Here is a 15,052-nt window from a genome sequence, read left to right as displayed (position 1 = left end):
GGCATCAAAGCCTTGACCAAAGTTAACCTGCCTGGTTTATACATAAATAAAGCTTGACATTTAATTGTCTAACTGGTGCACTCTCCATTCCAATTCCTTCATCAATCACAGTCCACATGCCAAATAATGTCTTCAACAATATTAGATTAGATTAGATTACTGACAATGTGGAAACAGGATATTAAACAATGAGTGTTGTTCCTGTATAATATAAAATACTTTACATTGGAATTCTCACAAATGTCCAGTCAAATGCAAGATGAAAAGTGTAACCTTTTACAACAGTATTCAGATTCTGTACTATGAAACAACTAAGTAATAGGGAATACCTTCTCATCAATTGTACATCATTAATGAGGAGAAAATCTCTGAGGCACTTTACAGACACAATGGCAAATAGGGGAAAAAGATTGTGAGGCAAGACCAGACATTTAATGGAAGCAATGGGTTTTAAGAATCACCTTAAAGGGGAGTGTGATGGTGTGAGAGGATTCAGGAGGGAACTCGAAACTGGCGGCTAAAAACAAGTGACCACTAGTAATTGGAAAGAAAAGTGGAGCATGGATGTGAAGCAGACTCTTGAGAAATTAGGAGCTTTGAATTGAGTGGGACTTGACACAGATTGCAAAGACTAAATGAGATTAATTAAAGGAGAAATCATGAAGTAACATTATCAGTAACTAAAACATTTCAGTTTTCTAAGTTCATTTGATCACTTCTTAAAGTAAAAAGGGAATAATCTGTATTTTCCCTTAGAAAAATCAAATTATTGAGAATGTTTTCTTAATTTTTATTGACTGCCTTTAAAAATTAACTTAAATGAAACATTACTTCTGCAAACATGAAATTCAATTAATCATTTCTTTTCTGTTGGGTGTTAACTATGATCTTTCCATTCCAATAATAAAATAACTTTGAGGTTTTATTATGGTGCAGTTTTTTCCAAGTCCTGCATTCAAGGCCTTAGCAATAATTTTCAACTTCTGGTAAGGTGTCAGAGCTGATCACTCACCCAGGCTAAAATTCAATGGTATGTTAATTAGTTTTGTCCTGGAAAGGGTGAGTGAATAGATTATCCACAAAATTATCATCCAGGCAATAAAAATGGATGACAACTCTCAATGAAGCCCTAATTGATGTCTAGAACCATTGAAACTCTCCACTACATCACTAGCAACAACCTTTAACTAGTAGTGTGTCCCAGGCAAATTGAAACAACTTTATTTAAATAAATGTGATGCTAAACAGTACAAGGTGATATTAGAACTGGTGACAAAGAAGTTCAGTTCAGGTTGTGGATTTTAGGAAGCATTTAAAGGAAAATGAGAGAGAGGCATACAATTTTATGGAGGGAATTCCACACCTTAGAAGTACCTCAAATGACTACTATTTCCTGACAGCCTGAACAATAAGCTGTCAACATGTTGTACAACAGTGGAAGCATCACAGGCAAGGCTATACGATACAATAGAGCACAGGAACAGGCCCTTCAGCCCAACAAGCCAGCACCGATTCCTAGTCCTTACTTAGACTTGCTGCATATTGCCCAATGCAGTATTCATCTCACATTCATATGTCTATCAAGGTACACCTTAAATGCTGCTAATATGCCTGTTTCCACCACTTCCACCACAGGGCATTTCAGGCAATTACCGCCCTCTATGTGAACACTTTTCCCTGCACTTCTCCCCTAAGCTTTCCCCCTCTAACCTTGAGCTTGTGCCATCTTGTAGTTGATGTTTCCACCCTGGGAAAATGTCTCTGCTATCCACTACATCTATAATTTTGTAGACCTCTCCCAGGTGACCCCTGAGCCTCCATCTTTCCAAGGAAAACAATCTGAGTTTATCCAACCACTCCTCATAACTGAAACTTTCCAGAACAGGCAACATCCTGGTAAACCTTCTAAAACTTCTCTGCACCCTCTCCAATGCATCTATGTCCTTCTGGTAATGTGGCGACCAGAACTATGCACAATATTCCACATGTGGCCTAACTAAAGTTTTGTACAGCAGTAAAATAACTTAAGAACTTTTATATTTGAGGCCTCAGCTGATTAAGACAACCGTGTTGTGAAATAACTCCAGAGGGGCTGGTATCCCAACACCAAGTCAACCTTTATTGACACGTGGAGAGCCCTTCACACTGACCTGGCTTCCTCAGAGCCAGCTGTCAGAGTGAACAGAACCTCTGACACTCTTTTTATATGTATGAGGTTCAGCTGGCTGACCTTGCTACAATCACTACACACTGTATGCCTTCTTCCTCTGCAGTTATTATCACATGTGTACCTTTCAGGAATTGTTGGGTCTTCCTTCCCCAAACTCTTTCGACACTACAGCCAAATTAACAACCATTTCTGCTGCCCTGATCAGGATCAGCTAATTCAGCATACATCAGGTTTTGAATGTTCCTATTCTGTATAACCGAGAGGTGACAATGCATTCAGAGGCCAATAAATGCTTCTCTGCATCTCATTTGTTATCCAGCATAAAGTATGTTTTATTAAATTTCCAATCATATTTAACCTTCTATAGAAATGACTTCCTGAAAGAAATAAAGATCATGTCACGGCTGAAAGATCCAAACATTATCCGGTTGTTGGCGGTCTGTATCAGAGATGACCCCCTCTGTATGATCACAGAATACATGGAAAATGGGGATCTAAACCAGTTCTTAACTCGCCATGAACCAGAAAGTGTGGAGCCTATGGCAAGCAATGCACCCATTGTAAGGTGAGGCACCTGTAAGCAGTTGTTAAATGTCACTTTCATGCTAGGTATGAGATGTTGTAGCATTACAGTGTGACTAATGTATCTGAACAGCACAGGTAGATCTTAAGGTAAAAACTGGACTCATTCAATGTGAGCAGTTTGAGTAACAGAAACCTTTTCTAAATAAGCTCATGTAGAGATTTTTGGTTTTCTTATTAATATCAAAGTGTATCCTCAAAGCTCAATCATTGAGCTAAAAAAGGGGGCTAATAATATGAACAAATTTAAATTGGTTCTCGATCAGTGGGGGAACTATTCATGAAAGCCATTATATGACATGTTTACCAGTATATTCAGTAGCTGGTATCATTTTGTTTTTCTTTTGTCAAACTTACTGAGTAGCAGTAACTAATTTCCTACGGTTCTGAAATCTTGTTCTGCAGGCTTCTTCTTACATTTATCTACCTACATTGTTCTGAAAATTTAATTTAGCAAGTAGTTTATCAGCCTTGTCTCAATTGGTAGCTATCTTGCCTCTGAGCCACAAAAGTGGGTGCACATCTAAGTCCAGGAGTTTGAGTACAAAAGTGAAGGTTGATACTCCAGCGCAGTGCTGAGGGAGTGAGCCATCTTTCAGATGAGATGCTAAACTAAAATCCTGTACACTCTGTCAGGTAAACATAAAAGTTTCCATTGTATTAAACAAACAAGAACAGGGTTGTTCTTTCCAGTGCCCTGGTCAACATATCACGCAACTAACGTCATAAAGACAAATATTATATTCATTATCACCTTGCTGTTTGTAGGAACTTGCTGTGTGCAAATTGCATATTGTGTTTCCTACATTAAAACAATGACCACACTTCAAAAGTACTCCATTGGCTGTGAAGCGCTTTGGAACATCCGGTGGTCGTGAAAGGCGTTATATAAATGCAAGTCTTCCTTTTCTATTTTAACATCTGCTTTTCATATCTGTTCGACGTATGAAATTTTCTTGAAAACAAAATCTCTTTTCACTTTCCTCTTTTTTTCTAAATCTTAGCTATGCCAACCTCATATTGATGGCCACACAGATAGCTTCTGGCATGAAATACCTTTCCTCCCTCAACTTTGTTCACCGTGACCTTGCCACTCGAAACTGCCTAGTGGGTAAGAATTACACAATCAAGATTGCAGACTTTGGTATGAGCCGGAACCTATACAGTGGAGATTACTATCGAATCCAAGGGCGAGCTGTACTTCCGATTCGTTGGATGTCCTGGGAGAGCATTCTATTGGTGAGCACCTCAGCCCAACAACAGGCAGAAGAATGAAGTCCTTTGTTGTGCACTTATGTCCAATTCAGTAGTGTGCCAGTGTCCTGCATTAGTACTACCTGAATCTGTTTCATTATGTAGAATATACACCATTTACATAACCCTGAGAAGGTTTACCAGACTAAAATGTAGAATGAGCAGATTGCTTTATCAGGAAAGGTTAGAGGTTAGACCTGTATACTCTACAGTTTTAGTATCAGATGTGACTTAATTGAAACATATAAGATTCTGAGAGGACTTGATAGGCTGGATGTTGAAAGCATGTATTGTGAGAGAATCTTGAAGTTGGGGTCATGGTTTAAAAATAAGAGGGTTGCCCATTCAAGGTAGAGATGAGAAAACAATTTTTCTTCTCAGAGGGTTGTAAATCTTTGCAATTCCCTTCCACAGAAAGAAGTGGATGCAGAATTTCTGAGAATTTTAAAGGCAAAGAAAGATAGATTCTTGATTACCAAGGGGATGAAAGATTATCACGGATATGCAGAAATGTGGAGTTGAGGTTAAAATCGATCTTACTGAATGGCAGAGCAGGCTTGAAGGGCCCAGTGGCTGAACTTTGTTCCTTATTCATATGTTCATCCAAATAAGGAATTCGTCCCAACAGGATCATGCCAATGCTTCTGCTTATCATGAGCCTCCTACATTATCTCAGAGAAATGAGGTAAAATTGAAATGAAAATTAAAGGCATAAAGTAGACAGCAAGTGGGTGAGGAAAGGGAAAATGAAAAGGTAACAAAAGAAGCTTTAACAAGTTAGGAAATCAATGCAACACTACAATATTAAAAAATTTAGGAATGCAGGAAAATGTATTCTATGGATGCATAAATAACTAAAGAAAACCCAAGATAGGATAGGGTCAATACAGAGTACACATAATTTACTCAAAGGTTGTGAAATGGCCGAAATAGCAAATAATTACTTTGCCCTTGTATTTACCAGGAGACTAACGAGGGTCTGATTTTTTTTAACTTGTTCATGGGACGTGAGTGTTCCTGGTAAGGCCAGAATTTATTGTCTATCCTAAATTATACTTGAGAAGGTGGTGTTGAACTGCTTTCTTGAACCAATGCAATATATGCTATGTATGTATGCTCTTGATGCTGTTAGAAAAGGTGTTCCAGGATTTTGATCCAGTGACTATAAAGGACTGGCAATATAATTTCAAAATATGTGAAGCAGGACAGACAAGAAAGATTTTAAAAATTTATGAAAGAAAGTAGGAGGCAAATAGATAAGCTAGTATAATTCAGAGAGGATAAAAGCCTCTGGCAAGGAATGAATGGCTTGTGATTGAAATGCAACTTGCAATAGACAGAAACATGGTCAATAACATCAGATGGAATATTTGGTCATCGATCTGATTATTGCAACTAACAACTAACTACATCTCAGATCTTTTAATTTGTCCTCCGTCACCATTTTTTTAGCGTGTTCATTGTTGCTGATATCTTATTTTGCCTGTTTCTCATTTAGGGCAAGTTTACTACAGCAAGCGATGTATGGGCTTTTGGAGTGACCTTATGGGAGTCTTTGACCTTCTGCCGAGAACAGCCCTACTCCCAACTGTCAGATGAGCAAGTCATTGAAAATACTGGCGAGTTTTTCAGAGATCATGGCAGACAAGTAAGCTTGGGAAGAATCCTTCAAAACCAATCATGTTCAAATACATTTTATTTCTTCTTATTTAGTATATCTGAATATTTTGTGACTTTGCTTTGAGGAGAGTCATGCCAAATTACTGGAACTGCAGATTTCAACTTTATGGTCAGTCCTTTACTTTCCAATCCAACATTGTACCCCACAAAGATACTAACTTGAAACTAAAGCTTCATCTGAAATATGGAATGTCCAATGGTGCTGTTCTCTAGCGAATTATGGTTGCGTAGTCAGTTTGATTTATGTATTAATGTTCTGGAGTGAGACTTGTAATCATCATATGGTTACAACACAAAAGAAGACCATTCGGCACAACATATCCATGCTGACTGTCAGCAAGAGCAACACGAATCACAGCCTTTCAGCTAAAGCAATGCTAGCAGCTGAGCTTAGTAGACGCCCAAAAAGAACAACATGGGAGGCGTGATTACAAACACATTTAAATTAATAAAACTCTTTGTTTCTGTAATAGGTGATATACTTCTAAGTAAGTATGTTGTTAAATCAAAATGAATGAGGTGCATGCTTCCATCAGTCACACACTTACTCACTTTCTCTCTCTCTCTCTCTCTCTCTCTCTCTCTCTCTCACACACACACACACACACACACACACACACACACACACGCACTCACTTTCTCTCTCTCTCACACGCACACACACACATATCAGTACTGCTAAAATTAAAGACTTTTGGAACACATGAAAAGCAGCTGGAATTTTTTTTAGCACATAATACAAAAGACAAGGTTGTAGCTCCATCTCAGTGATAAACCTCTAGAATGCAGGATGCCAAAGACCATTGCAGTTTCAAACAAACACTGAAGTGGCATAATTCGGTAGAGAACACCACCATTGGACATTCCATATTTCAGATGAAGCTTTAGTTTCAAGTTATCCCATTAACTTTATCCTGAAAAACAGACCTATAAAAGCCACACCAAATTGTGGTGTGGAGGTGCTGGTGTTGGGTTGGCATGGACAAAGTTAAAAATCACACAACAACAGGTTACAATCCAACAAGTTTATTTGAAAATATTTGAAAGCAGCGCTCCGAAAGCTTGTACTATCAAATAAACCTGTTGGACTATACACTGGTGTTGTGCAATTTTTAACTTTGCACACCAAATTAGGTGATGAAAAGTCAAATGAGAATACCTGATCTGAAAGAACAAGTTATGACTACAACAAAGTACTGAACAGTTTGAAAAATAAAGGGCCTTTCAACATTTTATTAAATCTTCCAAGGAGGACAGATTTTGGGAAATTGTCAAATTTATTTACTGTAACGTCTTTCTTATCCCAGTTTATTAATATATTTACTATTAAGAAATATTTTTCTAACTCTAAACTCTAATTCTGATCTGCAAAATTGTCATTTCATCAGTAGATAACCTACTGCCACGTTTTTGCCTCTTAATATCAAGTCACCATGAAGTACAGAGAAAGAGCAAAACTTGATCTTATCTTGGGTAATAAAGGGAGGGGGGGATAATAGGGGAACACTTTAGATCAAGTGATAATAATTCTACTCGTTGCCAATTTTGGAGAGTTTGAGCTATAGGGGATGGCTGAATAGGCTGGGGCTGGCAAATGAGCCTATATTAATTTAGGGTATCCAGTCAGCATGGACAAGTTGGACTGAAGGGTCTGTTTCTGTGATGTATATGTCTATGACTTTATAAAAGATTGCTGGAAATAGATTCCATATCAGTCAGAATCAGAAAGAGATTCTGTTTCAATGTAACAATCTGGTTTCTAGTTGTCAAAGGCCTCTTGTGTACTTTCAGTGTTTTCTGGATTAAGTTTTCATTATGTATTATTTGAGTAATTAATAATTGGTAGCAGTCCCACTTCTTAGTTAGAAGTTTATGGATTCAAGGCCTACTTTAACAACTCGAACGCAAAATCTGTGCTGACATTCCAGTACATTACTGAGGGTATTCCACATTGTTGGTGGTGTTGTATTTCTAGGAAGATGTTAAACCAAAGATCGTATTTGCTGATACCAAGGAGTCTGCCCTATATGTTCTAGAGAGACGATTGTGCATGTGCTAGTGAATGAGGCTTATTGAAGTGATTGGGTTGGCAAGATCAGGACAGGGCAGGGGATTTTGGGGGGGAATGTGGATTGATCCAGAAAAAGGGGAGATATGGGGTCTGGGGGAATGCCCACACATCCCGAATGATCCTGAAGGTCTTTGCTGCTGTTGAACCCCAATTCAGTGCTGTGCTTGTGTGAGATGCAACAATGTAGAATGTCTGAAACTGTGAATACATGTTTCTGAATAAGCACACAGGCACTTAAATCATTGGCTCATTTGCCTTAAGGTGAATGCAAAAGATCCCATCACAATACTTTGTAGAAGTCCAACAGAGTTCTCCCTAACACCCTGGTCAATATTTGTCCCTGCATCAATAAGATTATCTGATCATTATCACATTGCTACATCTGAGAGCTTGCTCAACACAAATTGGTTCCACTTATTCCTGAAACACTCACTAACTTCAAAGAATACTACATTGGATGTAAACGTCTTGTGACATTCACAGCTATGAAAGGCATAATGTAAATGTAAGTTTGTGGATCTTTTGTGACATTACCTTTTCTTTTGTAACTAATCAATGCCGTTGGATTTGTTATATTGGTTATCTATCTCTGTTTTGTTGTATGTAGGTTTTTCTCTCTCAGCCTGCAATCTGTCCAGATGGAGTGTATAAACTGATGCTCAGCTGTTGGCGACGTGAACCCAAAACCCGTCCCACATTCCAGGATATTCATCGCATTTTGCAGGAATCTACCATTGCATCTGGGCTGGAGGAATGAGCACAGGGTGAGGGGATGTCAGAACAGTCGTGACTTTAAATACACCTTTTCATGTCTGATTACTATTACGCATTTTGGCGTGTTTAAACTGTGGAGGGTGTGGAATGAAAGCCACAGCTTCCGGTGCTGCCAGATGGAAGCATGTTTGAAAGAGGAAGAAATGAGGAGAATAAATGCAAGGGGAAAGTCTTATCTTCACCATAAAAAGTGGAAATTAGAACTTAATGATACGGCGCTGGACAAACATCCTTATATTCTTGTTCATTTGGACTTCCCATAATTGGGTGAACAAGATAGTGAAAGCAGAGCCATATCAGAGTTGAAGGTTTCTTGGTAAGGTGCGAGGACATGTAGAAAATGAAAGAATAAAAGCAATACCTGTACAGTATTATATATGCAGTAGAAGTTACTTCCTATGGACATCTTTATTCTAAATCTTCTATTCCCATTTTTTAGTTAATACTTCAGAAGAATTTGTAAATGCTGTTCAGAATAAGAGGGACCAAATGTTTGGTAAAGTATTCGGTCTATGAATTTTTAGTGTATGGTTCACAGCAAAGAATATCATGTAGAAACATGGAAAAACTATTTTTAGATTTGTTTTAAAAAGAAGCACTTTTGCTACTAATGTCTAGAAAAAGGCACAATTGTGAATCCTTTCAAAGTGCAATTTATATCCAAGAATAAGATTGCTTTGGCTTAATGACAGATATTACAGCATCAAATTAAGTCTACTAATGCATGTTGTTCTTTGAGTTATGACCAAGCAATAAAGGTGCTGGTTTAATTTAGATATCAAAATGTCTATTGGCAGACTTGTGTCATTGCTTTATTATTTGATTTTGGATATCTGTATATTGTCTAGATGTTTTCATTTTGAGTGCAGTTATCCAACTGTATTTAGATATTTATGCAAATTTTATTAAATATACCTGCAAATATCAATCTTCTCAGTACCATATGTAAGGCTTTTCTTAGTCCTAACTAAGAAAAGGAATATGTCCCAGATTTTAGAGTTCTGACCCAAGAATTGCAAGAATGAAATCACACTCAAAAGATTTAGTTAACCAAACAAGATTATTATTCTTTTTCAAAATATAAAGCGTTCAGTACATTAGTCAACAAACAAAAGGGTGCATTGAATTATTGAGTTTGTTTCTACGAATCATTCATAACTTGTCCATTCACCATTGGTTATAGACATAGAACAGTACAGCACAGAACAGGCCCTTCAGCCCACGATGTTGTGCCGACCACTGATTCTCATGTATGCACCCTCAAATTTCTGTGACTATATGTATGTCCAGTAGTCTCTTAAATGTGCCCAATGACCTTGCTTCCACAACTGCTGGTGGCAACGCATTCCATGCTCTCACAGCTCTCTGTGTAAAGAGAGTTATATTCGACAGTGATTGACCAAATTGCCTCTCTATGTTGACTGCAATCTAGAGTGTTTTATATAGTTTAAGTTCCATAAGCACATGATTTGTTGTTGGTCAATCTTTAACTTCTGATATTCTTTAGCTAAATGCAATTAAGGTTGATAAACTTGACCATTTTTCAGATATGAACCCTGACTGCTTTGTTTTTTCGCTAGTAATTAGTTCTGCTTATCAAGTCCCTGAACACTGACAAAAGTTCAGTGTTAACATCCTTCAAGGAGTACTTCTAGTCTCTTTCCTTTTCTGTTGTCTTCTGATAACAAAGTGTGACTCCCATGTGAAAGAATTACTTCAACATTGTACAGTCCAACAAGTTTAGGCAAAACAAATTGGATTGCCTGTGCAAGTCTCAACCGTAAGCTATGACTCTTTCTACAAATTCCATATCCTATACTTGCTTCAGCAGAAGGACGTCATATTCACAAAGTTCCATATATACATAAGTACTCAGATGCAATTTTGTTGCAGATGGACACATGCTTGCACATGTAAGTATACAATTGAACATACACATGCAAAATACATTTTAATGCAGATGAAAAAGTTGGGTTCACACAACTTACTGGAGCTTTTTTTCTGTCATCTGATGCCTGGTGAGGAGCAGAAGCCTACAAGGGTGAAAATGGATAGGCATCTAAGGCTTGAAGACTATGGAGTGGGTAGTTAGAACTGGTGACTCTGAGAAGTGAAACATACTGGCAAAACATTTTCTTTTTTTTAATTGGGCCATAAGAAAAATGCATTTTTATTTTCTAAGTTCATCAAATATTCTAAAATAATGCATTATTTATATCAAGGACTCCAAATTAATCAGCATGCAAACCTTTATACAAGCATGGCAATGTTTGCATGAGAGTGTGCTTCTCCCTCGAGCAAGGCTTCCGTATTTTAATTCAATCTCCTTTTGAAAGATCTCAGGGATTATCAAAGTCACAGTCTGATATACATTGCTGAAAGAAGAGATGTTTGATAAACACCACCATGAATGAAATGAGAGGATGTTAGCAAGAGACGACAATGTGGAATTCTTTCCAAATTGTAATGTATACAATTTTTCCACATCTGGTTTTCCTAGGAACTATTCAGCAATGCTTTTTATTTAAGCAAAATTCCAACTAGGCCAGCATATCCATTGCAGAGTTTGATTCTGTGAATAATATCTCTGTTAGCTCAGATGCATAAACGTTTGGCCTGCAAACTAGAAATTCCTGACAAATGTAAAACTTCACCCATCAGAGACAAAAGGATGCCTTATTTCCAAATTAAAACCTAGCAAAAAAAATTGGTGTTGAGCTATCCATAACACAAAGAGAGCTGGGTAGACCTCTTGGCTGTCGAGTCTACACCAGCATTCAATAAGATTATGGTTGATCTTCTATTTCAATTACACCTTGCTTCACGAGCTGTGCATCCTTTGATTCCTTAAGTGTACATAAGTCAGTTGATCTCTGTTTTGAATATACTTACTTTGCAATAATATTCCTCTAGGGTAGAGACATCCAAACATTCTCAACCGCTGAAGTGACAAACTGCTCATTTCACTCTGAAATGAGGCAATCACTTATCCTGACACTGATGTAGTATTTTAAATTCTCCAGCCCAGAGAAACATCCAGTCTCTAACTTGTCAAATCCCATAAGAATTTTGTGTTTCAATTAGATGACCACTCATTCTTCTAAACTATCGGGAATAGAAGCTAAGAGTCCATTTTTAACAATATTTTGTATGAAGTGTTCTACCAATTTCAAGTTCATGATTTTCAAAGGTTCTATGAAGTATAATTGCTGTTGATGTGGTCAGTATCAGATAAAGTTACCTGTCCTCATTTCATGGATAGTATTATTTATTAATTCTGTATCAATTCTGCTCACAAATGATTTTGTTACACAGTTCAGTGGTCTCAGTTACCTGAATTAAGATACTTTGGAGTAAATGTAGAGTTGAAAAGTGTGGTGCTGGAAAAACGCAGCAGGCCAGGCAGCATCTGAGGAGCAGGAGAATCGACATTTCGGGCATAAGCCCTTCTTCAGGAATGAGGCTGGTGTGCCAAGCAGGCTGAGATGCAAGGTATGGAGGAGAGAATTTGGGGCAGGGGCACTGGGAATACAATAGGTGGAAGGAGGTGGGGGTGAGGGTGATAGGCCGGAGAGGGGGGGAGGGGGGTGCGGAGAGGTCAGGAAGAAGATTGCAGATCAAGAGGGTGGTGCAGAGTCCGAGGGTTGGGACTGAGATAAGGTGGGGGAAGGGGAAATGAGGAAGCTGGAGAAATCTATATTCATCCCGTGTGGTTGGAGGGTTCCTAGGCGGAAGATGAGGAGCTCTTCCTCCAGGCGTCGTGTGGCCGGAGTCTGGCGATGGAGGAGGCCAAGGACCTGCATGTCCTTGGTGGAGTGGGAGGGGGAGTTCCCATTGGATCCTTCCATATCTGTCGCAAATTCACCTGCACCTCCACATACATCATTTAAAGTATCTGCTGCACCCGGATGCTGCCTGGCCTCCTGTGTTTTTCCAGCACCACACTTTTCAACTCTGGTCTTCAGCATCTGCACTCCTCACTTTCTCCTTTGGAGTAAATGTAGCAAATTGCATCACACAACACCAGGATCTTGCGGAACGTTTCAGGGAACACCTCTGGGACACCCGCACCAACCGCCCTGTGGCTGAGCACTTTAACTCCCCCTCCCACTCCACCAAGGACATGCAGGTCCTTGGCCACCTCCATCACCAGACCCTGGCCACAAGACGCCTGGAGGAAGAGCGCCTCATCTTCCGCCTAGGAACCCTCCAACCACACGGGATGAATGTAGACTTCTCCAGCTTCCTTATTTCCCCTCCCCCCACCTTATCTCAGTCCCAACCCCTGGATTCAGCACCGCCCTCTTGACCTGCAATCTTCTTCCCAACCTCTCCGCCCCACCCCCTCACCGGCCTATCACCCTCACCCTCACCCTCACCTCCTACCACCTATCGTATTCCCAGCGCTCCTCCCCCAAATTCCCTCCCCCCTACCTTTTATCTCAGCCCGCTTGGAACACTAGCCTCATTCCTGAAGAAGGGCTTATGCCCGAAACGTCAATTCTCCTACTCCTCAGATGCTGCCTGGCCTGCTGTGTTTTTCCAGCACCACACTTTTCAACTCAGGTCTCCAGCATCTGCAGTCCTCTCTTTCTCCTTTGGAGTAAATGTAGCAAATTGCAGCACACAACACCAAAATCTTGCTTGATACGCTTGGCTGATCTGTACATTCAATTCTCTGACTAAGGCTCTATATCTTGCCTGTAAAATTGATCTGCTCTTAGGTTTGTGAATGGATTTTTCAGATGAATTTGTTAGGCCACACAAGCAGTTAATACACAAGGTCCATGGTGTTGCAGGGCATTTTCAAGCAAGCAGACTTTTAACTTATGCAGTGCCTCTCAGATCAGTGCTGGCACCTCAGCTAATTATAATCTATACTAATGACTTAAAGAGACAGAAAATAATGTATTAAATCTTGACAATGCAAATCTAGGTGAGAATTTGGCAGTGAGGAGTACAAAAAGCACTGCATTCAGATGTAGATAGGTTAAGAGAGTGGTCAGCAAAATGGTAATGGAGAATTATGAAGGGGCAGATGATGTTCTTCATGTTGGCAATACAAAAGGGTTAATGTTCATTGGGATTTCAATGTGTTTGTGTGAAGGGACACATAAGTTAGCATGCAGATTAGAACAAGCTTTGAGGAAGATAAAATTCTTGCAAGGGGAGAGAAGTACGGAAGTAAAGTGGTTTTGTTGCAATTGTACAAGGTTTTATGCCTGTACCTAGAATATAATGTGCAGTATTGTCTCAATTTAAGGAATGCACCAAAGGGTCACAAGATTGAGAGGTTCTCCTATGATGAGAGGTTGAGTAAATTAAGACTATATTCTCCAGAGTTTGGAAGAATCAGAGTTGATCTCATTGAAATATACAAGATTCTGAATGGGGTTAATAGAATGACCACTAAGAAGTTGTTTCACCTGGCTGGGAAATCTAAAACGTGTGGACTGAATTTCAGGATAAGGGGCAGATCATTTAAGTCAGAAGTGAGAAATATTTCTTCACACAAAGGGTGATAAACCATTGGAACTTTCTACTCTGGCAGGTGAGGGGAGGCTGTTGATGTATCATCACTGAATATAATTAAAACACAAATACAATGTTTTTTTGTCTCTTTATGGAATTGGAGTTATGGGATCAGACAGGAAAATGGGGTTGAATCAAAAGATAAGCAAAGACTATTAAATAACAGAAAGGTTTTGACAGGCTGTCTACTACTCCTTTTTCTTAAATTCCTTTGTTGTCTCAGTAATCAGCCTCAACTTTAATCGAGCCTGCACCTGCCACAGAATGTTATCTCCCTTAATGTAAACAGAATATCTTTCTTTGAATTCTGTGCAATAGCCAACAACAGAAAGTCCTTTTCCTGCAGACTTTTGTTTCAGCCTGCCTCTTCTGGGTCTATGAAGTTTGTGCTGTGTTCCTAAAAGAAACCCTCTCTTTTATCTTCCTTCACACATGAAAAAATTTCCAGTGCAATTTAGGAACAGATCTTGACTTTGTGGTTTAAAGCAAAACAAATGATAGCAAGTCACAGTATGCTTTACATCCCTTCAGATTCTTAATTAAAGGGGGATGTCAATGGAACTGCAAATGAGGGAAAATATGATATGAAATAAGCTGCAACTCCCGAACATCCATTTCACAGGAACAGCGAAAGTCAAGAGCTGCTACACTATAAAAAGTGTATTTCCAGTTATCCAGCAAGCTAACAGGTTGCTTAACGTTCAACTCTTGGAAAAACAGCTTTCATTGAGGATGCTAACCTCCTTTCACTTTGCTGTCCACTCTTAAATTTCAAAATACAGTTTTATTTGGGGAAAACAGCATTGGAAGTAATTCAATGATTCCAGTAGATAAAAAATTCAAAGTAAATGCAACGGGGAGAGAAGGAAAAAAGTAGATTGAGCCAGCTAACAAGAATTGTATTCCTTACTTATAAATATTATTTTTTAATTTGTCATTCTGAAGAAGTCATATCAGACTCTAAACATTAACTGTTTCTCCCTTCACAG

General features: G+C 38.9%; 1 protein-coding gene across 3 annotated transcripts in view; it reads left to right on the top strand.

The window, feature by feature from the left end:
* The window catches only part of LOC140479660 (discoidin domain-containing receptor 2-like), a 155,610-nt gene extending 146,155 nt beyond the window's left edge, over positions 1-9,455 (top strand). For all 3 annotated transcript variants that reach the window (XM_072573604.1, XM_072573605.1, XM_072573603.1), the window contains exons 14-17: positions 2,538-2,735; positions 3,757-3,991; positions 5,505-5,654; positions 8,365-9,455. In XM_072573604.1, the coding sequence (XP_072429705.1) occupies positions 2,538-2,735; positions 3,757-3,991; positions 5,505-5,654; positions 8,365-8,514 (733 nt within the window). In that variant the 3' untranslated portion in view covers positions 8,515-9,455. The remainder of the gene's footprint in view (positions 1-2,537; positions 2,736-3,756; positions 3,992-5,504; positions 5,655-8,364) is intronic.
* Positions 9,456-15,052: the final 5,597 nt, after the last annotated feature.

This window comes from Chiloscyllium punctatum, chromosome 7 (genome assembly GCF_047496795.1).
Source record: "Chiloscyllium punctatum isolate Juve2018m chromosome 7, sChiPun1.3, whole genome shotgun sequence".
NCBI classification, from domain to species: Eukaryota; Metazoa; Chordata; class Chondrichthyes; order Orectolobiformes; family Hemiscylliidae; genus Chiloscyllium; species Chiloscyllium punctatum.
Note: the sequence above shows the minus strand (reverse complement) of the source record. Positions and strands in the feature narration are given on the sequence as shown.